The sequence below is a fragment of the Centropristis striata genome, chromosome 1 (genome assembly GCF_030273125.1).
Source record: "Centropristis striata isolate RG_2023a ecotype Rhode Island chromosome 1, C.striata_1.0, whole genome shotgun sequence".
Classification (NCBI taxonomy): Eukaryota; Metazoa; Chordata; class Actinopteri; order Perciformes; family Serranidae; genus Centropristis; species Centropristis striata.
This window is the reverse complement of record NC_081517.1, coordinates 37375298-37403274: the sequence shown is the minus strand read 5'-3', so window position 1 is coordinate 37403274 and position 27977 is coordinate 37375298. Positions and strand designations below refer to the sequence as shown.

General features: G+C 40.9%; 1 protein-coding gene across 2 annotated transcripts; it reads left to right on the top strand.

Moving 5' to 3' along the window:
* Window positions 1-27915, top strand: cxxc4 (CXXC finger 4). 2 transcript variants are annotated; one of them, XM_059328098.1, is made up of 3 exons: window positions 1-157; window positions 2151-3089; window positions 27782-27915. In XM_059328098.1, exons 2-3 carry the CDS (start codon window positions 2265-2267, stop codon window positions 27824-27826), a joined length of 870 nt encoding a protein of 289 aa, XP_059184081.1. In that variant the 5' UTR covers window positions 1-157; window positions 2151-2264; the 3' UTR covers window positions 27827-27915. The 2 variants fall into 2 exon arrangements, with proteins under 2 accessions (XP_059184081.1, XP_059184156.1); XM_059328173.1 differs by lacking the exon at window positions 1-157 and adding an exon at window positions 301-480.
* The last annotated feature ends 62 nt before the right edge of the window (window positions 27916-27977 follow it).

Below are 27977 nucleotides of genomic sequence, written 5' to 3'. Positions count from 1 at the left end.
CACACACACAATCGCCTTGCTCTCTTCCGGCAGCCTATGTCTGTGCGTCTTCTCGCATCTTTGCGTTATTATCCCCCCACGTATCGCTTCGCAGTAATGTGCCGTAACACGGTCGCAGGCTGGTAGCATCTTGGGAGCTCTTCTCAACAGGAACCTGGTAGGTGATGCTCTCTCTCCTTCTCTCTCTCTCTCTCTCTCTCTCTCTCTCTCCTTCTCTCTCTCTCTCCCCCTCTCTCTCTCTCTCTCTGTCCATATTTTGCCGTCCACTTGCATGCGTTTTTACCCCTCTTTCCATTTCCTGTCCCGATTTGTGTCTCGTGTGGCCGCAAAGTGAGCCCGGCATTAGATTAATTTTTATAGGGTTTTATGTGCACTATTGCACCCGCTTCGGATTATCTATGCATGACCTTTGATCTGAATGTCTACCACAGAGCAGACCGGCTGTAATTAATGGCATCGCGGTGCAGCAGCGGCACAATGGTTCGTCATCGGACGTCGCTCTTTTTTTTTTTTTTTTTTACTTTTCTTTCTTCAATCTCCTTCTCGCACTCACCACCTCTCTCTCTCTCTCTCTTTCCTCTCTCCCTCCTCTCTCTGTGTCTCTCTCCAGCTCCAAGTATTGAACATTTCTGTCTCTCTAAACTTTGTTTACAGGCTGAAAATCAATGTCCGTGACTTGATTGCCTTTGGGCTGCGTATTTCGCTCCAGGGGTGAATTGATTAAGTAATAATGACCCTGAGGAGGGCTGATCATTAAGCCAAGGAGGCTTGTGTTTACTGCTGGTTGTGGGTTGTTTTGGATGCCACGTCGACATTGAACCTCAAGATCTGGGATTTGGATGGTGGCTAGGACTCTTGGTGGCACATTTGTGTAAATATAATAGTTGGGAAGAAACAATGTGAGGTGCAAGTGTGACTTAAATGCCTCATGCAAAAGGCACTGGGACAATATGGCATTGCATTGTCTGAATCATTTTACACTTTTGCATGAAGGCACATTTTTACCTGCTATGTTTAAAAAGGGGATGCACTTCAGTATTCAGAGGACTTTAATGTTGCCGCTCGATCTCTCCAGTTCCATGTGTGTATATTTATCATTCTTTTTTTTGAGACAGCTGCTAGGTAGCACCATAGAAGTGATTTGAAATGCTTTAGTGTTCCAGCAATGGATCAGCTTTGGCAATTAAGAGAGAAAGCCCAGAAAAAGGTAATGGAAGTAGGGGGAGATGTGTCTAATGGGCTTTTATCTGTGGAAACCAAATCCAGACAGACGGGTGGAGAGAAAGAGAGAGAGAGAGAGAGAGAGAGAGAGGAAATGGAGCACCCCCCATGCATACACATGTACACCTATACACACACATGAACACACACACAAGCCATCCTGAGGCAGCTGACACTGTAGTTGGTCTGGGCCATGATCTTGATGTAAATCCACCAGTGGCTATCTGTGCTGTCAATGAGTAAATGTAATAGAGCTGGTCATGAATGAATACCAGGTGCTCTTAAGAGGCTGGACAGAGTTGTGTTTACAAGGACGGGCCTCCGCCACTATTTGGATTAGATGAAAAATGTGAAAATATTTAACTACGTTCCTCCTGGCACCCAAAGCAGATTATTTTTAAGAGCTTATATTGCAGGCCTAAGGTAAAAAAAAAAAATCTTTGTGTTTGTAGCAACTGCTGTCATAATCTGAATCCTGGTGGGGCTCTCCTCTAACTTTTCAAAATAGTGATATTTTGGATTCAATCTCTATGTTTTGATGAATTGTGTATTGTGTATTAAAATGTATTTATGCATTCTGTGAAGTAGCTGATTGGACTTTCTTCAAAATATATAACAATACTTTGACAAGACATCTGAAAAAATGTTGAAAAGTGTGGCATTTTTTTTGAAGCATGCTAATTCTTTCCCACCCATTATAATAATGACATGTTGGTCTGTCACAGCTATCACGTTCTTGTCACCAGATGAAGATCAGTTCTGACTTTTTGTGATAGTAAAACGCGGGGCGTAAACAATGTGCCAGAGGATTCTTCAAATGTTCAGCTGTTATCTTCAGAGAAAAGTTGAAGCAGAGGAATGAAATCTGATTAGAATGAAAACATTTGCGTCTTTTATGTGTAACTGTTGTTTGTTTTTTTTGCTTTTAGTACTGGAGAAGATAAACCAGGATGGTAACACACTGTTGGTAACCAGCTCCAGTTCGACAAAGGCCGCTGTAACCTCACTCTCTTCTCCTGAACATTGACAACCATTCCACAGCCATGGCTAACATAAACAATGCGCTTTGCATTGAAAACGGACAGAATGCAGATGTGTCTCTCTTACAAAAGGATAATCTTCAGGATGGTGGATTAAGCCAGCTTTTGGATTATAACGCAGAAATGGAAAGGTACAGGTCTTTTGCAAACTTTTATAAAACCAATGGGGCATTTCCACAGACTGCTAAGATTGCCCGCATCACAACACCCATTTTTCCCAGTGCTAGAATTGGCATGTCCCCTTGGAACTGCGATAACGCCATGCTCTGGGGAAGGAAATCAGCGGCAATAAACCCTAATAGGACCAGCATGCATAGAAATGACTCCCAGAGGCCGGGGAAGCCTGGCGTGCCGCCAGAGACGCTGCAAATGGCAAATAATAATTTCCTCTCTACCTTATCCCCCGAACACTGCAGACCTTTAGCAGGAGAATGCATGAACAAGCTGAAATGCGGCGCTGCTGAAGCAGAGATAATGAATCTCCCAGAACGCGTTGGAACTTTTTCCGCTATCCCGGCTTTAGGGGGCATCTCATTACCTCCCGGGGTCATCGTCATGACAGCCCTTCACTCCCCCGCAGCCTCAGCAGCCGTTACAGACAGTGCGTTTCAAATTGCCAATCTGGCAGACTGCCCACAGAATAATTCCTCGGTATCCAGTGGAAACCCAGCGAAGAAGAAAAGGAAAAGGTGTGGGGTCTGTGCACCCTGCAGGCGGCTAATCAACTGTGGTGTCTGCAGCAGTTGTCGGAACCGCAAAACGGGCCACCAGATCTGCAAATTTAGGAAATGCGAGGAGCTGAAGAAGAAGCCAGGCTCGTCGCTGGAGGTGAGAACCGGGGCTCTGCTTCCCCTTCTTTTGTTATTATCCCCTTGCACTCCAAAGCATTAACCTTTTCATCCAGTCACGTTCTAAGCCCTTGAAAATTGTTTCCATGCCCACCCATGCCTGAACATCCCCCCGGCTTCTCAAATCTGCCTACCCGCCTAGCCTAATTGGCAGTAATTAGGGGTGTTTGTGTGGAGCGCAAGCTGAGCTTGGCTCAGACACCCCTAATTGCTGCCAGTCAGGCTGGGGCTGGAACGCATCCGAACAACCCCGAGCTTGGCTCAGCTCCAAGCAGGGCTGGGAAATGGTTTTCAGCAGAGAGCCATCCCTCTCTGCACCCGGTCATTTTAACCAATTATGGAAACCGTCTCTGGATGGGGAGAATCAATATCCCACAAAGCCTCAGCCTCCGACCACCAAGAGATGGTGAGAGTGATGGCAGGGCTGCTGATGGCGTTTCTCAAAACATGCCCCAAGTTTTGTGTGGGGAGGGGAGCGAAACACCCAGACTGATCCTCTCCCACTGATCCTGTATGGATTGATTGTGCATATACAGTGGGGTTGAGATGAAATCATTTTATATTATATTTCTGTCATTGTGGCCAATTATGGATCAATCTGGGGCATGCTACATATCAGGAAGGGTGCAGAGGCAAAAAAAAACATTGTCACTTAGGAAAGAGAAAAACATATTAAGCACAGGCTTAATAGACAAGTGGCAAGAGGCTTCATTAGGACACAATCAGAGTGCAGTGTTGTTTTTAAAGGTTCATTTTAATTGATTTATTTAGAAGCTGACATTTGCTTATCAAAGGCAAAGGCAGAATATGAATGTTAAGTTGCAAATATGGTTCTCTTTAGCCTGAGAGTTTCAACTTGCTCACTGACTTAACATGAGCTTGTATGGATGAGTCACCAACAAATGCAACCTGAGGGCCTGGTGATTTGCTCATTAATTAAGTAATTACATAGAGAGGAAAAAGAGGTTAATTATAAAATATTACCTAATCTGCTTATGAAAAAACACCATGTTCACCTTTGTTCATTATGAATTTGTGCCATCTGATTGTTTGAATCCATGATTGATTTTTCGAAACGTCCAATTTGGCGAACAAGTTTACATAAGTGTGATTTCTTATATAGTTTCTTTGTAAATATCGCCTGTCCTTGCTGCTTTACAGTAATCAGGAAATTATGAAAGGAGTCAAGGTAGATTGTGATTGTGCCTGAACGCAGATTGACCCTGCAGTGTTGATAAGCTCAATGTGACATAACATATTTTTATTTATTCATGTGATTCTCATCATTTATGTCTTGTGTACTCTATAAATCCAGCGCTACATGGAGGATTTCTGTCAGTTCAATCCCAGTTTGACAGCAAGCCATTCACAGCTAATATCCCTGATTAAAATCTTAGGAACTTTTAATGATTTTGACAGGAGTTCCAAGCATCAAAGGCTTTCGCACTTTGGAACTGAAACAGAAATCCAGAAACAAAATTTCCTTTGTGTTTTTTTTCCTTTTATCTCTTTAACCCAAACAGAATTATTTTTGATTACTGATAAATCTGCAGATTATTTCTCGATTAATTGTTTTCTCATAGTCCAACGAGAAATCTTTAAATGTCTTGTTTATCCAAAACTCGAAAAGAGTTTCAGTTTAATGTCATATAAAACAGAGAAAATGCAGTAAATATCCTTACTGAGAGGCTGAAAAAAGCATTTTCTACCATTTTGGTATTAAAAAGTGACTTTAACAAATCGATTTTCAAAATAGTTGTGATTACTTTTCTGTTGATCCACTAATTGACAAACCGTTGCAGCTCTACAGTCATATAAACATGTGCACACAAGCACTGTTCAAACCTACAGAGCTTTGTTTAAAATATGAGCTAAGACCCCAACATTTCCAAAAGTTTGTATCAGGACACTTTTTGGTGAAAACATCTACAAGAAAAATGAAACTTGATTACAGAAATACCTGAAATAAGGTGAAGTACATTTGGGAAATAGTAGAAAGAAAATGAGAGTTTCAGGAGTCAAATTAAAGATGTAAATGACTTGAAAGATGTCAAATTAAGATATCTAGTTCATTTCGATTTGTTGTATCCATATGTCATTTAGTGTTTTGTACAGGAGCTCATATTGTTGAGTGATGGAACAAGCTGAAACAGAATATAAAGGAAATCGTTCTTACAGGTTGAAGGGATTAAATAAAGGGCTTACTGATGGGTTATAGGTCAGATGTGTAAAACAGAAAAGTGGCAATGAGAAGCTTGCTTAATGTCGACACCATACATCGTGTACTAACAGGTGTCCCCAAACAGGTGTCCAGGAAGCTGGCCTCACATTCATAATGTATGGGTAGACTTACTTTTGGAAAACATCCATTTGCAGAGATGGTTAGAATTACCAAGGGTGTGAAAACCCCTCAAACAAATCCACACTTGCTTTTTAAAAGCTCCTTCACTGAGTTCAGTAATTCATATTATGGACTTCTCCAGCGGTAATTGTTATTTTTGACTCTGCATCTGTAATTACAGGCGCACCTTCTGCTGCGGAAATGGGTTTGAGTTTAAAGGCATCTCAGAGGTGTGAAGCTGTGCTCTTGCTTTGACAAACTTTTAAACGTACATTAACACGAGTGCTTTTTTTTTTTTTCCTTCTTCACCTTGTTGGTGGCGCTAATGGTCGCTCAGCTGAGTGGGATTTCAATGAGAAGTGTGAGGTTCTGGAGGAAGTTTAGAAGGAGATTTTACAGCACATGCATGCGTGCAAATTCACACATAACACATATGCACACACACTCAAAGATGTACACACAAACATACTCTTACCACATACCCACTGACTAACAAACACAGCGAACATGAGCCAAGTGTACCTTTTGCCTTGGAAGAGACGATAAGCTACTGGCAGCCAGTTAGATTTGGCTGTCAGTGTTTTCCACATGGGAATCACCCTGAACTAATTATATCTTAAGCAGCGGTGGAAAATGCAAATCAGAATTTTACTCACACCCCTGAAATCGGAGAGCCAATTTAATCTAATACCCCCTTTAATTTAGCGCGCTAATGCAAGGCCCTAGAGAATTGCCCTGTGTCACTGCTGTGCTGTTCTGCAGCAGATTCTGCTCTCTCTCTCTCTCTCTCTCTCTCTCTCTCTCTTTCTCTTTCTCTCTGTCTCTGTGCTGCTCTCAGGCTCCAGGATGGATTAGTCTGGCACAGGAATCTCATCTAACCTAACATTTCCAGAGCAGTTACCTTTGCGTAGCTTGAGCTCCAATGGCTCAAAGGTCCTTCATTAACTTTCAAATGCAATAACACTCGTATGTGGGCAAGCTGTGTCTTCACCTCTGTTTACCTCACGTGTTTACCTCAACTTTACCGATTTCTGCAGAGAGACTCATAAAAAAAGGGGATTAGACCTTTCCTACATGTTGTTAATGTAAAAGTTCGCCTTGCCAGCATGTGTTGCTTAACAGATTGCACTTAAATTGACTTCAAGTGAGGGCATCTATGTATGTTTCCTAATCTTTTTTGGCTTGTGGCCCCTTAAAATGACCAGTTCTGACCTCTCATCACAGGTTAGGTCCTTCGTGGACATGACTTATGAGCAGTTCACCAGAGTAGTGATTTTCCCCTCTCAGGTTGTTTCATTTAAAGGTTTTTTTTAAATGCCCGAAGTGCTGGAAGTATTTCACAAAGAAAAAAGGGAATAAAATACAGAATAGTCCGAAAAATTGAACATAATTCTGTGTTAATTATCTTTTGACCCTTCTGATTTATCTTTGGACCCCGTAGGGTGTTCTCAGGTACTTGGTATTCAGCATCCAACAAGTGGCTCAATGGAAACATCCTGCTTTAGAATAATCTAATAATGTTAAAATTCCCCTCCAGTCAAAGAAGTGTTTTTCTTCTTCCTCCTACAGTTGAATGTTTGAGTTTGAGTTTGTCACTATGAAGCCGTTTTCACATTCATTTATGAAAGTGAAATTTTTTTTATTTCTGTGCCTTGTGAAAACGAGATTTTAAGAGGCGGGCCTGCAAGCATGAGTTGTGAATTACAATTTGGAAACCATTACATCATTGTGTACACATCTTGTGTCCACCAATTAAACTTGTCAAATTACAATAATCTTTCACTGAGACATCTTAAGGAATATACACAGTTCCTAGTTAAACATGGCTGACACCGATAGAAGAAGAGCTCTATAGTGTTAATGTTCTGACATAAAACAATACTACTCGAAATAAAGACTTCACAGCTAATAGGATGGCTTTTATAAATCTATAAAAGTTAAGTGCAATATTTGTTCAAAGTCGTGTAAGCTTGTGTCTGCTTCTCACTGTGTTGTGCAGTCTGAAATTTCATTGAATCGATCCAACAAAAACAACTTTGACAAGTCTGACTGGTGTAGGTAAAATCGTACAGGAAACTTTCAATCTAACATCAACATTGACAACATGTGGATTTGAGGTGAACATGCTGCATGTATAATTGATGTTTGTTCCAAGGTTTTGCTTGTGAATGACTCAATAATGCAGACTCTATCAGGAGTTTGGTGCTGACAGATAGATGTGTAATACAGCATCCTCCTCAACAATCTGATAGAAGCATAATCACAGGATTTCAAGAGCTCACTGGGTTGTTGACTATATTGACAGGAAGTCTTTGACTTAAACAGCGCTTGTTTTTTGCTGTCATATTACTGCAAAACAAGGCGAAAATCCTTTAAATGACACCAACCAAAGAGGCCTTTAGTTGATTAGGAGCATAATGCTGCGTAGAAAAAGCAGGAAAAGGCAAAAGGACAATCTGATTGAACAGATTTCTCCATTCTGTATTCAAATGTCAAAGGCCAGCATCACGTCATGTGCAGGAGAACAGCATCGGTGAGCAAGGGGATGCTCTTTCTCTCCCTCTGCTCTTTGTGCATGACTACATGAAATGGGTTAGATGAAAAGGTGCCATGGCTGCCTAGAAACCTTTGCTATTGTGATAAAAGACAAGGCCCAAAATGGTAGGAAGCAGGACCTTGAGGAAAATAGCTTGGATTCAGCCTCTTAATGAGAGCACGGGAGCCAAATAAGCAACGGCAGCCAGGTCTAATTTGTTTTAGGTGTGCTCAGAATAGATAAGGACAAATCTGTGGCCTTCACCCCCTCCCCCAACCTTTGCCTCCCTGGAGATAACGCTGAGTGCTGCCAGCCAATCTCCGTGGGCAAAGGAGAGGGGGTAAAGAAATAAAGAAATACAAAAAATACCAAAAAAAAAAAAAAAAGGAAAAGCCTTAGGGACAGACGGCCTTTAGATCTGCAGATCTCTAACTTACTGGATTTATTCAAGCTTTAAAACTGCAGATTAATTTGGTCGCAGAGGTCTGGGGGAGTGTGAAAAAAAAAGGAAAAATGAGGCCGTATGCCGCCGCGCATCTCAACCTAAAGGGCAACCTTAAGCTCCTGTCAAGACAATAGGATTTTGCCATCTGAACCACGATGCAGACCGCTTAATTATACACATCTTCCCTGCAAGCTACCCTCAGCTACTTAAGAGCACGGGCCCCCTTATTCATTGTCATGCCCTTTTTCCCCTAAATTGGTCGTGCCGTGTGGATTTTCTGTCAGTTTCCATTTGCGCCGAGTAGCTGTCCTCCTCAGGCCTTTGCTGTGCTCGGAAAGGCACAACCGCACGGCACTGTTAAAGAATTCATCGTTTTTGCCACTGCCACCAATTAAGGCCAGAGCGTAATCGGAGGCGTCTGGACGATGCCCTTACATTATGTGGTCTGTCGCCTCCTCTGCCCCTGTTTGATTTAACATCCCTGGTTCAGTGGCGAAAGAGAACTCATTGCCATTGTCTTTATTAGAGAAAAGGAGAGAGAGAAAGAGAGAGAGAGAAAGAGAGAGAGAGAGAGAGAGAGAGGTGGGGGTAGAAAGCAGCCCAGCGGAGGATGGACAGCGTGAAAGAGCAGGTGCGGGAGGACGTTAATGTGTGGCACTTTAAATTTTAAACAGATGAGAATCAATTATTGATGCTGACTCTGGCTGAGAAGTTAAAAGGTATCTCGTCATTACTGAGAGCCTGTATGAAAAAGTGTGAGAGAAAAGTCTTCAGGAAATGCATCACGGGATTGCAACGAGCGCAGAGCATCGCAATGAGCCGTTTTATTTTTTTGTTCGCCGTCAAAATGATGTGATCTTGACTTATTTTGATTCGTGCCCTAATTGAGTTAAGTGCAATAAGGCTGGTGGTAAATGAGTGACTGAACTGATGTAGCACTAAGAGCCAGATTAGAAACATGATATTTCCCATTTTCAATCAGCTATTACTAAATTCCTCCAAGAAGCATACTGCTGCTTCCTGTGTGGCTTATTATATTATCAAAGAGCAAACTACACAGGAAAGTAATGCAAGATCCCCCATTGGTCGGGAAACGTGAAGGGCAAGAACAGAACAAGGAAGAGAAAATACCATCTAAAAACGTGTCGTCCATGCTTCAGACTGATAGCTTCTTATTCCAGCCTGTCCTCCTGTCAAAACGTCACTATAGGTAGTGTGTACAGGCAGCGAAAAACGAGCTAAATTAACGAATTTCACCGTCCGCTATAATGCGGCCGCTGCCATCTTGCTGACTTAATAGTGATTGACAGCCAAGCGGGTCAAACAAGCAACGGACTTTCACCCAATACAGCGGGGTTCGTGTCCTGCGTGAAAACAAAAGTAAACCATTTTTTAACTTAATTTTTAACTAAGTTACGTTCTTTATGTAGGTTACGTGAATCACGTTTTTGAACGTAACTTGCGTTTTTTACGTAAATTGCGGCAGTCACGTGACCTTTGCAACTACTTTTTTTCCGGCATTTACGTTCATTTATTTACTGTTTAAACTGTCTTTTATAACGCCGTACCAGAAGCCTTATTTGCCCCAAACCTACATCAGTGGTTTTAAAACATAAATCCACAGAAACTACAGCCTTTTTTTCACAACCGCGGACCATATGTGTGTACTATTTTTAGAACGCGCTGTTGTACTGCGAGCCGTGCAGCGATACCTTAATGTGTACCCCGAAACGTGGGCCGCGATAAGTACCTACGTGCCGTAATTTGTGGTACTGACACACAATCTCCTCTGCCATTTATGTTGGAGAACTTGTTGCTTAATCAGTTGAAGGTTGTTTATACCAGTTTATACTCACTAGTAAACAGTATCTGGTAGTCTCCGGTCACACAAGATCAGATTCAGATTTGAAATGAAAAGACTAAGTTTTAATTTTACAAACAGCATAGAGATGTCAACATTTTAACGAAATCTTGAGCAGAACCTGGCTCTGGTTGGGCTGTCAACAGTCCCGGATCATAATAAGGATTAGGGTTAGAATAAACCAATTAGTCTAAGGGGTTGAGGAACTTCTCCGTATATGATCATTTCAGTATTAGTATCAGTATTTCAGTCTCTCTGTCTGTCTCACTCAAACATTGATCTATTTAACTCTCTAACTAAATTACAGTTCTTCTATTGATTTCTAACATTTTTCCCCAACCCCAAAAATTTTCCTCACTGCTCAGAACACTTGTTTCCTACAATGGGTGGAGTTAATAGACTCTTCTTGTTGCCTAATGTGATGACATCATCAGGCCCTGATGCTAGGGATTCAGTGACTGTAGACCAGCCAATTTAAAGGGACAGTTCACCCCAAAATCAAAAATACATGTTTTCTCTTACCTGTAGTGATGTTTATCAATCCAGACTGTTTAAGTGTGAGTTGCTGAGTTTTTGGGGGTGAACTGTCCCTTTAAGGGCCCATTGTTTACAATTCTAATATAATTCTTATCACTGCAGAAAAAGTATTTTTAAAGCATTCACTTGATTTCTTGACTTCAAAGGAGCTTTTTTCAGCGTTTGCCGAGATTCAAAGCTGGTTTTAAAATTGGTAATCCATCACAGTGGAAATTCTGGTCTGCTCTTAAGGTGACCTTATCAGTGTATGATAATGCATTTAAAAAACAGCTATCCGGTTTGAGGATCAGCTGCTACGACCAATTCACATGTTTGAGCCAATGGCAGATCATCAAATCAGTCCAATTAGTCGTTTATTTGACCATATAAATGACAAGTATAGTTTACCATATTTATCTACAGAAAAAAATACTTTTTGTGTGTTTCTCATTTAATGATGTCAAAATATAAAAAAAACTGCATTTCGAAACATTTTGGATGTAAAGACCATCAGAAAACATTCAGGATTTCACATAACTTTTTTCTCTTTTACTCCTTGAAATTTTTTGAAGATGTGGCTCCTCTCCTGTTTACGTTTGAATCACAGATTGTGCCTTTTAAAAAGGTTGCTTCTTTGGCATCAACTCTTAACTCTGATATTTCCCCACATATGCTGTTTACGTAAACAAGATTTGTGTATAGAAAAACACAAGCATAGAAAACCATGAGAATGGCGCTATGAGGGTTTAACTCATAAAGCTAATTGAGGCGGGTTAAAATATATTGGAAAAACCTCCAATCTTTGTTAACCTCATTGCAGTTGACAAAACAGATGAAATGTAATATACCGGGCAGGAGAACTGCAGGTCTGTGGCTGCACTAATGAGTTTATATCTATTGGTTAAAAGGCAGTAAATGACAGATGGCTTTGTGCCATTCAGCCAAGAAAACTGACGTGAAAGTGAATTTGTGAGTGACAACTGGTGATGGGAGAAATCGGTCAACGCGGTTTAAGCGTCTCAGTTTCTGCAAGTCAAATCCTCGCATGCTGCCACCTCCTCTATTGTGGCTCTGCTCTCACATTATGAATATTTCATGGCGAGCATCTGACACCATGCCCAGAAAGATATTTCAAGGTTTTTTTCTGATAGAAACCCTGGGGTTAGAGAGTGTCACGGAGGCGTGAAGTCAGTCTGTGGCCCCCAGGCGAAGGATAGGATTTATGATGCACCGGTTGATGACATCAGGTGGATATTTTCATTCCTGAGCAGAGAGCCCCTTTGTCCTCCACGACTGATAAACCATTGAGCTGTTCGCTGTTTGTTGTCACTCCTCTAAAGATCTGTCTGTGGCGTTCTGTTGAGTAGAGAAATGATTTCAATCTCCTCAGAGTGCAAGCTGTGTTTTGACAAACTGTGACCGGTTTCTCCGTCTGATCAGTGTGGAGCTGGAATGACTAAGCAGGGGGGAGTCTGCTCGGATTAGCTCTGTCTTAAACGCTGCCTTTAGCATATTACATTGCCCACTGGCACGATATCTCTCTTGTGTTTGTCTTTGTCAAGTTTCACCTTCCAGTTTAACTAAAGCCTGCTTATGTAATTCTTCGTTTTAGGTTATTTCAAGTGAAATATTAGTCGAAGGACTCTAACTAGATGACTTTAATCACTGTTAATCACTCTAAAAAGCTGACCTTACAGTTGTATTTTATGTGTAATAAGTTAAATAATATCAAAGTAACAGCCTTGGATTTTCCAACATAAATGCATAAGTACAGCAGTTGCAAAGCTTTTGGCCTTTAACTAGAGTTATACTTCTCCAAACATAGACTTGAACGTCTCTGTGAAATTACATAGAGAATAGCATCATGAACAGCCATAAGTCCACCTCCTAAATATGTACATTAAGCCACGTGATTGGTTCATTCAACTCCTGTTGGGAGGCAAGTTCAAATTAGGAGCTGGTAACGTAAATAGTTTTCATAAAAGAAAGCGATACGCCAATTCCAGGCTTAAGAAATAGTAACGTCTACAGTAATTCACAAGAGAAAAAGTCAAATAGAAGAAAGTCTGAAGAAATAATCATAACTTCACATAGTACAACTTTGTTTTCACTCCAGTTACTCATCTCATGACCTTAAGATTTATTTTGTGGCTGCGACAGTGGGAAAAGCTTCCAAAGAACCCAATTTCATTTCAAATCTATATTTAAATGATATCCCTATGGGTACTTAACACAGACAAACAAGAGTCTTTTTTCACAATTAAGCATTATGTTTCTTAAGCCCTTAAAAAGTATCTAGTGATTCAAATAAAAAATTAATCTAAAGAAATAGATAATAACCAGTTGTAATGAAGTCGTCTACTGTGCATCAGTTTTTGCAGTTTGAAATGTTACAACACCCATGAGCCTCAGCTGCCTTTACTATGGCGCCAGTCGGAGGCAGAAATCAGAGCTGTTGCTGGATTAAAATGCTTTTTCCTTGTCGTTTGTGAAACAGAAAACCATAGCTGCCAAATTCATCCAAAAAATCTGAAACTGAATCGTTTGTTTGGCTTCCCTAACAGAACTTGATGAATGTTTTTTTTTAAGGGAAGTATCACTGAAAACCCAGCTGCCTTTTGCAAGAAACACTAACTTTCACACATTCACACCTGGAAGCCGCCCAGTGTGACCTGCTGACCGCTGAGCAGTTGGGGTTAAGGGCGTTGCTCAAATCACCACTGGTGCTAATGAGGCAAGCAAGCACTGTTGTTTTTTAAACATTCCCCTCCCAGATTTATCCTGTCGAGGATCAAGTGTGACTTTCCGCTCACAAGATCCCTGTTGCTATCGTTCGGGCCACTGCTGTCCACTTTGTTATGATAATTTCATCAAGAATGTTTTGTGTCCATCCAAACTGTGAGTCACCTAACGTTAGCTCATTTGGAGAATAAAGTCCGGACATTAGTTTCCCTTTCACATGTGTAGCACACTACAGGAGATTGTTTGTGTCAGACACGTTTTGGCATACTGGACTCTGTTTGGTTTGGGTGAGGGGTGATGCCTGGGTAGAGTGGTCCTGTAGCCAGTTTTTAATTTGCTCATAAACCACCAATTTTCTTGCTGTTCCATGAATGTCTCTGATGATATCATTGTCGGCTCTAACCCAAAGTTGTTCCAGAACCTTATAATCTCTCCAGTTATACATGTCTGTGGGCTTTTTTCTAGACAATGACCCTACTTCTTCACAATTTTCGGCCAGTTTTGCAGCAGCCCCATGATAGAAACGTCACTCCCCAGACAATGACCATCTATATTCACACATGGGCTGAACTGGACATGATGCAGCCTTTGTGCTAGAGAGCTGGCAGGGTAAAGTCTGTAGGAAGTGAGATCCATTTGCTCTCTAACATACAGCTCCTCTGGGTAATGTCTATATAAGTTCTTGGTTGCAGTGTATATGCAGAAGGTGCTGTAGAAAGTGCTCAGTAGAAAACAATGGTCATTTACTTCCAAAACAAGGTGGTCCTCAAAATATCTCCCCCCACTCTATTTCTCCACTGCAGACGCTCTGCACAAGTATCACAAATCTTAAACCTTTGGTGATTTGTTGCATCTGTTCCTTATATATTCTGGTGCCATAGAGGTATAAGCAGAGAAAAGGTGCTGTACTTGAAAGGTTCAAATTGGCTGAACATATTCAAAAGTCCAAATATTTACTGAACTGACATTTTTGTAACTCAGTGAATCTGATGCACAGATTGATTTGACTCAACTCTCCATTTACGTGAGTGCAATTAAAGATTCAACTTCAGCTGTGTGTATTTTCTAATCCTAACCTAAATATTATGTTGATTTACAGTAAATATGCAGAGCTTTGCATATAGACCTTCTGAGTTTAAGGGCTCCCACACAGATGCTGAGAAATCTGCTCAAAACAAGAAGGCCTGCTCCTACTTTGCATTTCAATTTAACATTTCAGAGAACTGGCAGCATGTTGCCTCGCTTAGCCCTCGCTTCGTTACACCCACATGGCTTCTCGCCGTGCTTGCTGACGTCTTGCACTGTTCAAAGGGCTGCAACTTGGCTGAGAAATTGGGGATTTCCATACCAGATCCCTCAGGTATCTACACACTCAAACGTGTGTCCTGCTCATCTTCCCCCTCATCCCCCGCTCCCATCCTGCAACGCCTGCCCTTTTCCCCGCTCACACTGCTCTGATTTTCCCGTCTCGGAGCTCAATTGACCTCGCCGCTACGTCTCTTTGTTTTGTTTTCCTGAAATCTCAGCAGCACCTGAAAGCTTCTCCGCTGTCTCCCTTATAGGGCTCGCTCCCAGAGGAGAGTTAGCTTTTGTAGCAGCCCTGTGTAAAATTGTTTTACTTGGACATGGGTACTTAGGTGAAGCTAATTGAAATGGAGGCTGGCACTCTTGTACTTAGTAGCAGGTAGGTGATCCCAGCTACAGTCCGCAGCCTCTGACCCAAGGGTGCTGCCTCTGTATCTTCCTACGAGGGTCGGCTCAGCCTCCGTCTGTGTGGGCAGGGATTTTCCATGCATGATATATAGAGGAGGCATGGCGTCTGAGCACTGTTTCGGCAGCAGAAAGACTAGATATCTCTCCTATGGTGCTTTGTGTGAGCTTGTGTTTGCGGTGAGATTGTTCTGAGTTAGTGTTATTATAAAAGCATAGCAGACAATGTGAAAACACAAAAAGGGCTTCTTGTTTAAATGAGAAATGTTGATGAATTACTGGACAAAAGCCTCTAGAGTGCAAGCATTAGTTATTCATATAAACAATCTTTAATGAAGATGCTTGTAAATATTCAGCCCTTTTAAATACTACAAACTAGCTATGCCAAATACATTTTGAAGGAAACATAACTGCAATCTTGGTCTGCACAGGAGTTGTCAGGAGAAGGATGCAGGATGGACAGGTCAGAAGACAAATCACGTGATTTCATGAACTGCATCTCCTTAGTTTTTAGATTAAGGCTATGTGGTTAAAAGTTTGTGCTTTTGGTTAAATATTGAAAGTTATTGTGCCTCATCATGTGTTTTAGTGTTGACTGACTGGAGGGATAGAAGGTGAAGATAAAGATGAATTAAGCTGACAGTTATCTTTGGTCTGAACATTTTCCATGTGCAATGAACGATTTGTGTAGAACTGAATTTAGACATTTCACCATTACAACCCCGATTCCAAAAAAGTTCGGAAAACAGAATACAACATAAAATCAGTCTTTATAGGCAAAGTTATAATTGTTGAAATACAATGTACATGACTTCATGTCCTATGTCTGCCTAAAACTACATTACACAGAGTTACAAGCCTTCTATTTAATATTTGTCTACTGCTTATAAATGCTAAATATAAAAAAAATATAAATATGAATGCTGGACTTAAAGTGTTCACAAATATTTGCTTTCATTCACAATTAAAACCCACTTCATGGCTTGTAGTAGTGATCCTGTATGTTTGTGCTATCTATAGAAACTGATGTATCCTCATAGTCAAAGATGATGTCATTAGATTCAGTGTTAAACACCAACAGTATCCGCTGTTCGATTTCAGCCACAGACTTTGTTGCTTGGTGTGAATCTGTCTCCACATGTTTCCTGTCTGTATCTCAGCTGTCAATATCCAATAACATCAAGCAACATAGTTCAAACAGTTTTTGTACATGAAGAGGAGAAATTTATATTCATCTCACATAAGGCAAATCTGGAGTTATACCACTGTCAATGGGTTGACATTTCCTGTTCTTATTCATAGATTCTTGTTGATTTTTTACCAGTACAAAGTACATTTAACAACAAATTGCCCTTACAGTCTCAGCAATAACAAAAAATTTAAATAACAATAATGAAAAATGAAATAAAGGGATATTATTAAATATTATTAAAATAATTTAATAATAAAAATAAAAACAGCAATCATCTATATAACAAAAAAGAAAAAAAACAACAACAATACAATGAAGGGATATAATTAAATAATATAAATAAAAAACAAAAATGATTTCAAAAATAAAATCAGCAACCGTCTATTTAACTTTTTTTTTTAAAATATTAAAAAAAAAAAAAAAACGCCTATGACTGTGACTCCATCTTTAAATAAACCTCCAGCTCAAATAATAAATAAATAAAAAAAAATAAGTGTTGACTGCAAAAATAAATCTCCAGGTCATAATACTAAGAGAAGCTAAGGTGTTAAATGGGATCTGTGGAGTTTTTTATACTATGCTGAAAATAGTTTTGGCTGTTGCTTCTATTCAGTCATCCTCAATATAGTTATTGCCTCGATAAGCATCCTGTTCTTTAAGCCCCGCCCCAATCAGTGATGTCAGCAGGTGTTTTGGCGTCAGCATCTGAAGGAAAACATCTGCTGTGACATCACTGAACAGGGCGTGTCTGGAGAAGAGCAGCAGATTGCTTCAGTGTGGATAAAACGTTTCCAAGTGTTTGACTGTTTCCATCAACATATTTGGAACAGCCTGCCAGAGGACATCAGGACCGCAGAGACTGTTGATGTTTTTAAAAGGAGGCTCAAGACTCACCTTTTTAGTTTGGCTTTTAACTGACTTCGTTTACCCAGTCTTTTCATCTATTTATTCAGTTATTAAATTATTTATTTATTTATCTATTGATCTGTCTTAGCTGAGTCTACATTTTATTTTTTACTTTTTTATTTTGATATTTATTTGTTTATTTTTAGCTGAGTCTTTATTTATTTATCTACTTTTTAGTGTTTTAGCTCCAGTGCTTCCTCAAGGGGGCCTCCACACTGGGAGGTGTGTCTGGTCTGCCGGCTGGGGGGTCGTCCTGGAGGCCCCTCGGGCTGGGTGGACTGGGGAGGCTCTGCCATGTGTGCGGAGTCCCCCCTGGTCTGCCCGGGTCGGGGGCTCTACACCATGTGCGGAGTCTCCCCCCGGTCTATCTGGGTTGGGGGTCTCTGTGGTGGCGGTGCTCCCTGTGGCCGTGGGCTGCGATCCCTCTCAGTGTGGATGAGCCCCCCATAGGTGGTTTTCCTCTCATGGTTCCTCAGTGCCCTGCCATGTTAATTCAGTGATAGTTTGTGTAGCGTGTGTGTGTGCGTATATGTGTGTGCGTGTGAGTGAGTGTGGGTGTGCGGTGGATGCGTGGGTCTGTGTGTGTGTGTATGTGTGGGGTTTTTTTTGGGGGGGGGGTTAAGTGTTGCATCTCTGTTTTTATATTCTGTACAGCACTTTGTGTTGCATTTATTGTATGAAAAGTGCTTTATAAATAAAGTTTGATTTGATTTGATTTGATTTGATATACTGACCTCATCATAAAGCGACATATTGCAGCGCCGCCCCAGTTATACTGGGCTCGTTCCATTTCACTGTCCACTCAACGGCTCCCTCCCCGTTTGATAAAAAGTGTATTTTCTGAAGCCACTGAGCCTTGGCCTGTCTTAGTGCAAACCCACTCCTATGGAGGGCTAGTAAAATATACGTCCTACAGGAATACTGCACTGTAATTACATTCCCCCATTAGCATACGGAGGCTTGGAGTCACACTGCACTCAGCCTCCAGCAGCACTTTGCCATATGGTCCGTCTGCGCTTCTCAGGCGATATTTGGCAAGACTCTTGCAGAAGGTCAAATATCAAGTCAGAGGACTGTGCCAGAATTGCATCTATGCTAATTGCTCTCTCTCTCTTCCCCTGCTCCCTCATCCATCTCATGCTCCATGCTCTCCCTCTCTGTCTCTCTTCCCTCCCTCCCTCCTTCTCCTCCTCTCCTACTGAAGTAAGTAATCTGCTTTAGGATGTTTCTGAGATGGAGATGGATTTGGTTTTCCTTCGCTGCCCCTCAGCCTAATCTCCCCCCTGTGACCACCCCGCCTCACCCAGGCACAGATCTTAAGCACACCGTCATACCCCCCCTCCTTAACCCCCCACCCACCCCCCCACACTTCATACATGCTTGGTCAGCAAAAAACTCCCAAATTCCTCATTACTCACAAACATCCGCAATACACTTAGCTTGATTTGCTCGCACGGAGGCCTGGTGCAAGGCCGGACCTTGAATTAAAAGATTGTAACTGTAGTACTCCACTGTTGGAATGCTACTGCGACACTTCTTTGTACTTGACTTCTTTTGTGTGTGTGCATTAGTGTCGTGAGCGTGTTCAAGTGGGGCGACTATCTGAATACATATGCTATTTAGAGGAAAAATAGGTGGAAAGAAATTAGATTATGGTATTCCACTTAATTTGTTAATCTCACACTTAAAAACGTCCTCCGTGGAAAATAACATGCTGATGATCTGTGAAGAAATGTGAGCTGTTAATGTCTGCAAGGTGGGAAAATAAACAAAAAATTCTGTCAACCATGTGTATTGTGCACCGCTGAAATTTTTTGATTACACATTTAACTGGAAAATCACAAGTCCAGCTTTTGTGGCACCTGTGAAAAAATGAATGATATGCGATGAGAGTGTGGCCTTTGTGTGCTTACACACCACATGCATTGCACTTCCTTTCATTCTGCTGGCTGCTGCCCAATGAGCTCTATTTCTGTAGTGATGATGAGACGGTTCAAAGAAATAAAATGATGTGAATGTGATATTTGGCAAAATTGTAAGAAACTGAGCACATCTGTTTCAGTGTTTCCAGAAAAGGCATTCAGTGTTACTTCATTTAAGGGTGTCAGTCGATATATTAAAATACTAGAGAACTACAGTCACAGTAACAAAATAACTGCAACAATTGGGAAGCAATTTGATTTACACTTCTAAGAATCTTTTTTTTCCTTTAGAATTGATATCTGTTATTCATAATGTTATTATCATATTCAGAAAGTTGTACTGTGAAAGTTATTATTTGAGGGAACTGTGAAAAACGAAACCTTTAATGGGCTGCGGGTGTCTAATTAAAAACACTGTCGGCTGTAAGCAGTTTGTAGGATCAGTACAAAGATCAGTTGAGAAATAGTTGTTGTTTTTTGTTGCAGGAACATAAGCCAGTGTTGTTCCACTAAATGTTCCACAAAAGGCACATTTTAGTTCTAATATAAATAAAAGGAAAAGAAGCCAATATGATATCAAATATGTAAGTCAACATTGACTTTGTCAGTGTTGAAGTATTCAGACTTTACTTATCTAAAAGTAAAAATCCTGGATTGAAAAATTCATTTGATGGGTGTTTGCAAGTGTTATCAACAAAAAATATGCTAAAAGTAAAATTAAAAGTAAAAGCACTCATAATTCAAAAAATTGTGTCCTGTGACTGTTATAGAATTATGTATGATATTAGACTATTGTTACTGATGCATTCATCTGTAAGTAGCATTTTACTGATAGTTAATTGAGGTGGAGGTTATGTGAATATTTAAAGAGGGGCTGAGTGGTTTACTCTATTACAATGCATCATATTTTATAAGCTCATCAGAATAATTTGTCTGTAAAATCTTTAGAAGTCGGAAGTTTTCAGTTTTAAGGGCATGGACCATCATTTTTCGGATTAGGAAAAAGGAATAAACACATGACCGCTGCCTCAGTTTTTGCAAAAATAGCTGAAATATTTAAGAAAGACTGTTGATCCTTCAGGCAAATTCAAGCCAGCAGTGATACACAGTTAAAAAAAATCAGTCTAAATACAACACAGGTTCCAAGAAAGCTGAGACATTATTTAAAACATCAATAAAACAAAATGTTGTGATTTGCTCATACTTTGTGACATATATTAAACAGGAAGCTGTAAGAAAAACAATAGATTCCTCTTTTTTTTCTAATAAAATGTGTCAATTCGTAGAACAAGACAAAAACAGACTGGACATTGGGTCTCAGGCAGCTTCCTGCTGTAGATTAAAACTGTACCAAAGTAATAACTAATGCGACCACTCCCATATACTGTAACATTATGTGTTAGAAAATACCAAATTTAGGAATAGGGTCAAATTGTTTAAGCACAGTACAGATTACACACCAACTATGGTCTTTTACACCACTTCCTGTAAAGTACAGCATCTAAATTTGTCAAGTAAGAAACAGTAAAGTCAAATTATAAGGTAGCATGAACTGGAAATACTGAAGTAAAGTACAAGTATCTAACATGTGTAATCACAGTACTTAAGTAATGGATATTTATATAAATGTGCCAGAGTTACCTCATTTAACTTTCAACCGAAGACCAAGCCAGCAAAAACCTACAAAACATATAAAGACAAGTCAGATACAAACTATTCAAATATTAACTTTCCCATAATATTCTAAGGATTTTGTTTTAAAATGCACTTTGTCCCTAAAGTGCAATTAAAGATCTTAAAATATTAAAATACCTGGCCAATAACAATTAATTACTTGCATTCATTGGTGGATTCAGAACACTTTGGGCCGTCAAAAACAAAATCACAAAGCAGAAAGATAATTCCATCACAGTAAATGCTTATTCCATTGCAGCGGGCATACGTATGATCACCAGAATAAATGTTATCGATGATTCTGTATGCAGGTAATATTCAAGGTTTAGGTTAAGCCTTTGCAGAGCAGAGAGTGTTTGCGTTACGGTGTTGTGATGCAGGACGGGGGGCAGTGGCGTGTGGATGACTAGATGAGTGGTCTGTCCGTGATAGCGGCCTTGGCGAGGTACCTTTTATAAACGGCATTGGGTGGCTAGAATATTGGCTACAAGCTTCAAGATGAGATTTCAACCCCCACCCAGCAACGCCTGTAACGGTGCAGGTGATGGATTGCTATACCTTCCAGGTTTGAGCTTGGCAACGCCCCAATATTCCTGCAGAATAAAGTGACAGGCAATATATAACACATCAGTTAGGGCTGACTGCACCGCTGAAACTTTTCCCCCTCTTCTTCTCTTAGACCTGGAGATCGGCCCTGAATGTTTGGCTGGCTCCCAGAATCCTCCGTTCCTTGACTCTGATGAAACATGCTCTTTCCTCTTTCCTGTCTCTTCCCAGTTATGTCCGCCTCGCCACCGGTTCGTCTTAAAAAAAATTTAATCAAAGTCGTCCCCCTGCATTTTGTCATTTTATGTTGAAGTGATCACAGACTTAACTTTTCTGACTGTAGTTCTGAGGTGTCAGATTTATTCGCTGCTTCCGAGGTGTTTTCGTGGCATAAAAGAAACAAATTGGCTGACCTGGGTTTGCACACAAATATCACTTGCAGTCATGATGCCGTATGAAAAGTGTTTGTAATTATGTTTTTTTTTTAAATTCGGTGTCCAGACAGCTAAAGCAGTGTCAGCCGCAGTTTGTGTGTCAAGAGAGGGGGGCATTGGGGGGGGAGGGGTTTATTTATACCGTATATATTTTGTTTGCAGTCTGTCAGGGCTGCATCCAAAAGGATTGTGGTTATGAAAAGTGGCCTGGTTCCCGGTCTGTAAGTTAATAAATAATGGGTATTGTCAGGGTAATGTATGGGCCATGTGCTATAATGAGCATTCTGAAACACATCAGCACACTCCCACAGGCTGCTATTCAACCTGCCCAATGCCACTGTCTCTCCATGAGATTCTCCCCCATATCTGTCTCTGCTCTACTTCTATCCGCTCCATCTGTACTCAGATTTTTCTGCCACACTACACATTTTTTCCAGGATACTTTCTCATCTCCAACACATTTTTTTTATTTCAGAGTATGAGGAGATTCTTGAGAATTCCTAGACAGAAAACCAGAGAGGAGAGGGTGGGGGAGTTTGTAGTTGGGGTGAAAAAAAAAATTCCACCCGCAATTATGGTGAATTAAAAGTTTTATGATGTTGTGCATGTTTGAATGTGTGTGCCTTTGAGTGCGTGTGTGTGTGTGTGTGTTGGTGGGAGAGGAGGGGAGAGGAGGGCTCTGTGACAAGGCTGGCTGGGAGCATAGAGCTGAGGGTTAGTGCCAGACATGTCTCAAGAGAAACCGGGGCACATTTGCAATCACCCCGAGTTCAAAAGGGTAATTTATTCACAGTCTGTGGTTAAAGTAGGGCTGCTCAGAATGCCAGTGGGATTCTGCCGGGAAGCAGAGTAGTAGAGACACATTATTTTCATTTTCTCTCCCCTTCTTGTTTTTTTTTTCCCATCTCCCTCTCTTGCTTCTCCCCTCATCGTCCTCTTCATCGCCTGTTGTTGTTTCTGCGAGCCCTGTGTGGCGTCTTTTAACACACGCCGGCGAGCATATTTCACTTTTACACTCATCCGCATTGACGTCCCGGTGCTGATTGAATTTTGAGGCGCTGCGGCGTCTGCCATTATCATCCTCATCGTCTTGAGTGGTTTATCTCTGGCCCCGGCTCAGTGTGACGCCAAGGCTGCAGGGGGAGAGGAGGGGCAGGGCCGGGGTGCGGACTGTTTGTGTGTTTTTATTATTTGTGCGGAAAAGATAGGGAGGATTGGCCTTAACCTGGATGTTTAAGATTGTGGTTGGAGGTTTATGTTGTGTGCCCCCTGCAGAGGTTAGAGCAGCCTTTACAGAAAGCCGCTTTAGTCCGGCTGGGTTGATTCTGATTCAGCATAACGTTCGGCGCCAGCGACGTCTTTCTACCACCTCGTCTCAATCAGCCCGACGACGTGGCTGCAGCATTAACTGCACCTGCCAGGTTCAGTTAGGATCACAGGGTGTCGTGGCTGCCCAGAGACCTCACACTGCTCACCAAAATCAGCAGAGAATTATTCCACCACATGTCAGTTTTACTGTGTCGTTATCACCGAAAGCCACCGGCAGACACTTAGAATACTCTGCCTACTGTGGTGGTGTGGTGAGGTTAATTTGAGGTCTGGAGAAATCTCTTCCTCCTCCTTCAGTCAGTTCAATACTCGGTCGTGTGCATTCATTGCCAGAGCGGGAAATTGTCTTCCCCTCTGTGTGTCGTTGTAGCCAGGTTGTTATGTATGCTCTGCTGCAGAGGCAGCGGTGTTGACGTGAGGCTGAGCTGCTGCCACGGCGTCTTGATTTGAGGTGAAACCCTGGAGTTGCTCCGGCGTCCCTGGTGTAACACTATCAACCCTTACCTTCTCCCCACCGTTGGTTTTCCCTTCTCCCTTTATCTCTTTTATCCCTCTTCCTCTCTCCCTGTCGTTTCTGTATTCTTGTGTCTTTCCTCCCCTGCTCTCCCCGGCAGTTGATGGAGTGATTTTGAAGGCGCATGCAGGTGGGGGAGCAGACAACGCCGAGCTGTGCTAATTGAGCCTTCTTTGTGCCTGGTCACTGCAGTGTGCTGAGGCGAGGAGGCCCGGGAGTGAATCCAAGCAGCACTCAAGAGCCCCACTGGATCGATAACGCGGGAACTTAACAAAACAGAGACATGCCGAGTGCCCAGATCAGGGTCATTATTGTCTCTGGCGAGCCGCACTTCCACCAGGGACTGATCAATGTGAGAATATGGATCAAGATAAACATTCTCACCTCTCCTTTCTCTCCTCTTTGCCTCAGCTCTTCGAGCATCATGTTCGAGGCCGGGAGAGCAGAGCTTAAGGCTGAAAGAGCCCCTGTGGAGGCACCGTATGTGCGGATGGGCACCATATCCACAACATGAGAAGTGTACATGCTTATTGAGCCCTCTTCCATGTGCTGACAGACATGGTGACATGTTTTATCGGAAATTCTTGAAGATCGGTGCTCTCTTTTGTAAGGTTTATAATGTATTCCAGGGTTTGTGTTTTTAGGGCTGCAACAAACCATTATGTTTGTTGTTTATTAATCTTTTGATTATTGTCTCCATGGATCCATTAGTTGTTTGGTCTATAAAAGTCAGAAAATGGAAAATAAATTGATCTGATCGCTGTTTTAAGTCCAAGGTGTATATGGTCTGTGTTTGTTGAGATGCACTCACTTGGCTTTAATATGAAGACTTAAAATGTCCTAAACTGCAGATTAGTCTCATTATCATCCAGGCTTTGCATCTTTTCATCTTTACATTTTTGTTGCCACAAATGTCTGATAGCTTCACAATGTACCCTTTAGTATTTAGGTTTTGCAGAAAAACACATTCAGTTGCCACTTAAAAAGGGACAGCCAGCTAAAACTAATGCAGTCTCACACACAACCTAGCTTCATCAAGGTTATGTTCACTTTCTGTTCACACTGTTTTAGACCAGTGTTGATACGAATGTATGGTTGTTTTGGAGGCTGCAGTTTGTTGAATTGTATTGTGTTATGCTGACAGGCGTTTATATTATATTTTCCAGTCTGTTAATATCAGTGAGGGAAGGCTAAATAACAGAAACACCTCTCTAAATATCTAACAATACTTTGTCTGTGCAGTCTTCATTCATATTACAATTTATTGTTATTAGGATTTTGTATAATTTTTTGGTTCACTCAACAAGAAAGAGATGGCGGAAAAAAGCACAACCAAGAACTATATAGCAGGACTGCAACTAATTTTCATAGTTGATTATTTTCCAAAAAATGTCAGAAAATGGTGAAAAATGTTGATCAATGTTTCCCAAATCGCCAGATGACTTCTTCAGTTGTCTTGTTTTGTCAACTCAAATATATTCAGTTTACTGTCATAGAAGAGTAAAGAAACCAGACAATATTCACATTTAATAAGCTGGAATCATATCATTTTTACTTAATTTTCTTTAAAAAAAAAAAAGTACATTAACCAATTAATTTATTATAAAAAATAGTTGGAGATTAATTCAATTGTTCATAACTCATCCATTTATCTTTAAGCTCTGTAAAGTGATCAGTTTGTCATAGGAAGTCATACCCAGATCATTCATGTACAGATATGGGACATTGTTTTGTGGTTTTTATTCTGGGACTTGGGGGAAACAATAGTTTAAGAGACTTCTTATTAGAGGCTTTTCTCTTATTCTACATAACTGCATAGCATCACAAGAAACATGTTTCAATTTTTCAGTAATTTCAAAGTAATTTCTCTGTTTTCTGGCGTTTCAGGTGATTAGAAAACTAACAAATTTGGCTCAGCCCCTTTGTTTCATCTTTTGTTTTTCTAAATTATCAAATATCCTTTTTTTAAAAAAATGAGAAAGTACAGTGCCATGTATTTATCAAAGCCTAATTGTTTCCCAATTGCGATGAGTTAATGGAGCCACAATGACATAACAAGGCAACAGGCGTCAGCTCATTACAATTAAGCAAAAGAAAAAAAAAAAGGCATGAGATCTGTGAGAGCGTCTTGACCCTTAAAACATGATGGTGTTTCATCTCATCCGTGGCTTTAAATTGGTGATGATGGTATCCTGCTGTTCTGAGTTCCCTCCATTTTTCACTTGGGAGGATAATAGCAATTGGTTAATGTGGTGTGAAAAAATGGTAAATGGTTGCTGCACACATTGGAAGGAATGTAGGTGTCCAAAGCGAGTGTGAGGGTGAGCCAGCACCTGTCTGCATGTAATTCACCTTTATGGTCACTTTAGGTACTGAGGTAAGAAAGAAAGGCCTGAAACGTTATCATTAATCTTCTATTGTTTTATACCTAATGACTGCATACGTGTGATTATTAACCTTACAGGTAATGTGACTGCTGGCTCATGGATGATTTGTTGTTGTTGTTGTTGTTAAGAAACACAGCTGCTGATAGCCTTATCAGATGGAGGCTCTGCAGACTTTTTTTTCCCATTTTCTTCTAATGAATTGTAATTGGGGTTGTTTGTTTGGTTGGTTGATATACCTTCTTGGTTAAGTAAAGTAGTTTTTCATTCAACTTAAACATTGGATGGGGCTTTTGACGGCAACATTGGCCAAACTTACATTTGTTGGACCGAGATGTTCTCCACAATCTTTTGATGATGTGCTCACTTTGTAAATATTTCCTCTCCTGGTTACTTGGGGAATCTGAAATGCCTGGAGTGCTCTTTGTGAAGAGGACTATTATACAACTGTATACAGCTTCTACAAATTGTAAAAAAAAATATATTAAAAAAATGGGTAATGTGCTACATTTGGTTATCCCAAGAACAAAGTTCTAAACCTGAAGACATTCAGTTTTTCCGTAGAAGACCAGAAAAAGTCTTTTTGAGAGGCTGTGACCAGCAAAATCTGTGGCATTTTTGTGAAAAAAGCCTTAAGTGGTTAATCAATCATTGTAATTGTTGTTCATGAATATTCTGCCAATCAACTCATTGATTAATCTGCTTGGGGTTTTTTTGGCTCCTACAGTAGCAAAACAAGAAAAAAAACCTAATAAGTCATTGTGTTCATTTTTGAAATTACAAATACTTGGAGCAAAATATGATCATATGTGTGAACGTTAAATGATCGCCCAGCCCTGCTGTACCCTGTAAATAATGTTTACATGTGGTCCTGTATAAGCCGGCGTGTGAGTCTGGAGCTAAAGCTCTCATCAGCATGCCTTTAAGGAGCCACAGATGACACTTGGTATTAAAATGTCAAATTGCCCTCCACTCAGACTAAAGTGATTTTAGTTGTGATTATGCACTATTTCCCCCCTGTCAACAGCGAGAAAAAAATAATCAAAAAATGTGCTAATTGGTCATGGGGATTGGTGGGAGACTTCAGTATTTTATGTCTTTGACTTCCAAATGAGTTTGGGAAAGGAGAGGCTGTCACTCTGGCATAGAGGTTTTGGGGAGGAGGAGGAGGGGCGGCTGCTGGCGCGGGCTCAAATTGAAATGATGCACTGTTCCCCCTCACTGCGGCTAGAGCTCGCAGTAATTAAATGCCTCATTGTTGCTTCTTGGGAATTTGTATTGAATATTTCATCCAGCGTAATGATTATTTGGGTGTGGGTGGGACGTGGATGTAATCACCTTGGCTGGCTCTTTGATGAAATACTTGGTTTGGTGGTTGTGCTTTATAGCCGCTTTAAGTGCCCTTCTGGGTTTTTACTTGACTTAATGTCCTTGCTATTTCAAACTGCTGTTATCCAGTTCAGCGTTTAATAGTATTGATTATTAGTCTTCAAATCTGTCTGTAATTTCTCAATAGTTGGTTTTTCTTCGTGATTTGCTGAAGGTAACACACAATATGACAATGGCATGACCCTGAAACCTGCATATTAAAACGTGTCCTTCACATTTTGTCTCCCGCAGAGGACGCCGGTCAACAACGGCGAAGCTTTTCGGTGGTTCTTTTAGAGAGGCGAGCCATGGCTGCCCCATCCAGCCGCAGGAGGGCAGGTGGGACTCTTGACTCTCTGCCAGGAGCACTTGATGGGTTCACAGAAACCCAACACGTTTTGGGGAGGACGAGAGAAGAGAAAGTGGACAGACTAAAAAGATAAATGAA

Coding starts and splice junctions, on each gene's coding strand:
- cxxc4 (XM_059328098.1), top strand. CDS start 2,265: ATGGCTAACATAAACAATGCGCTTTGCATTGAAAACGGACAGAATGCA. Junction 3,090..27,781: donor AGCCAGGCTCGTCGCTGGAG/GTGAGAACCGGG, acceptor TGTCTCCCGCAG/AGGACGCCGGTCAACAACGG.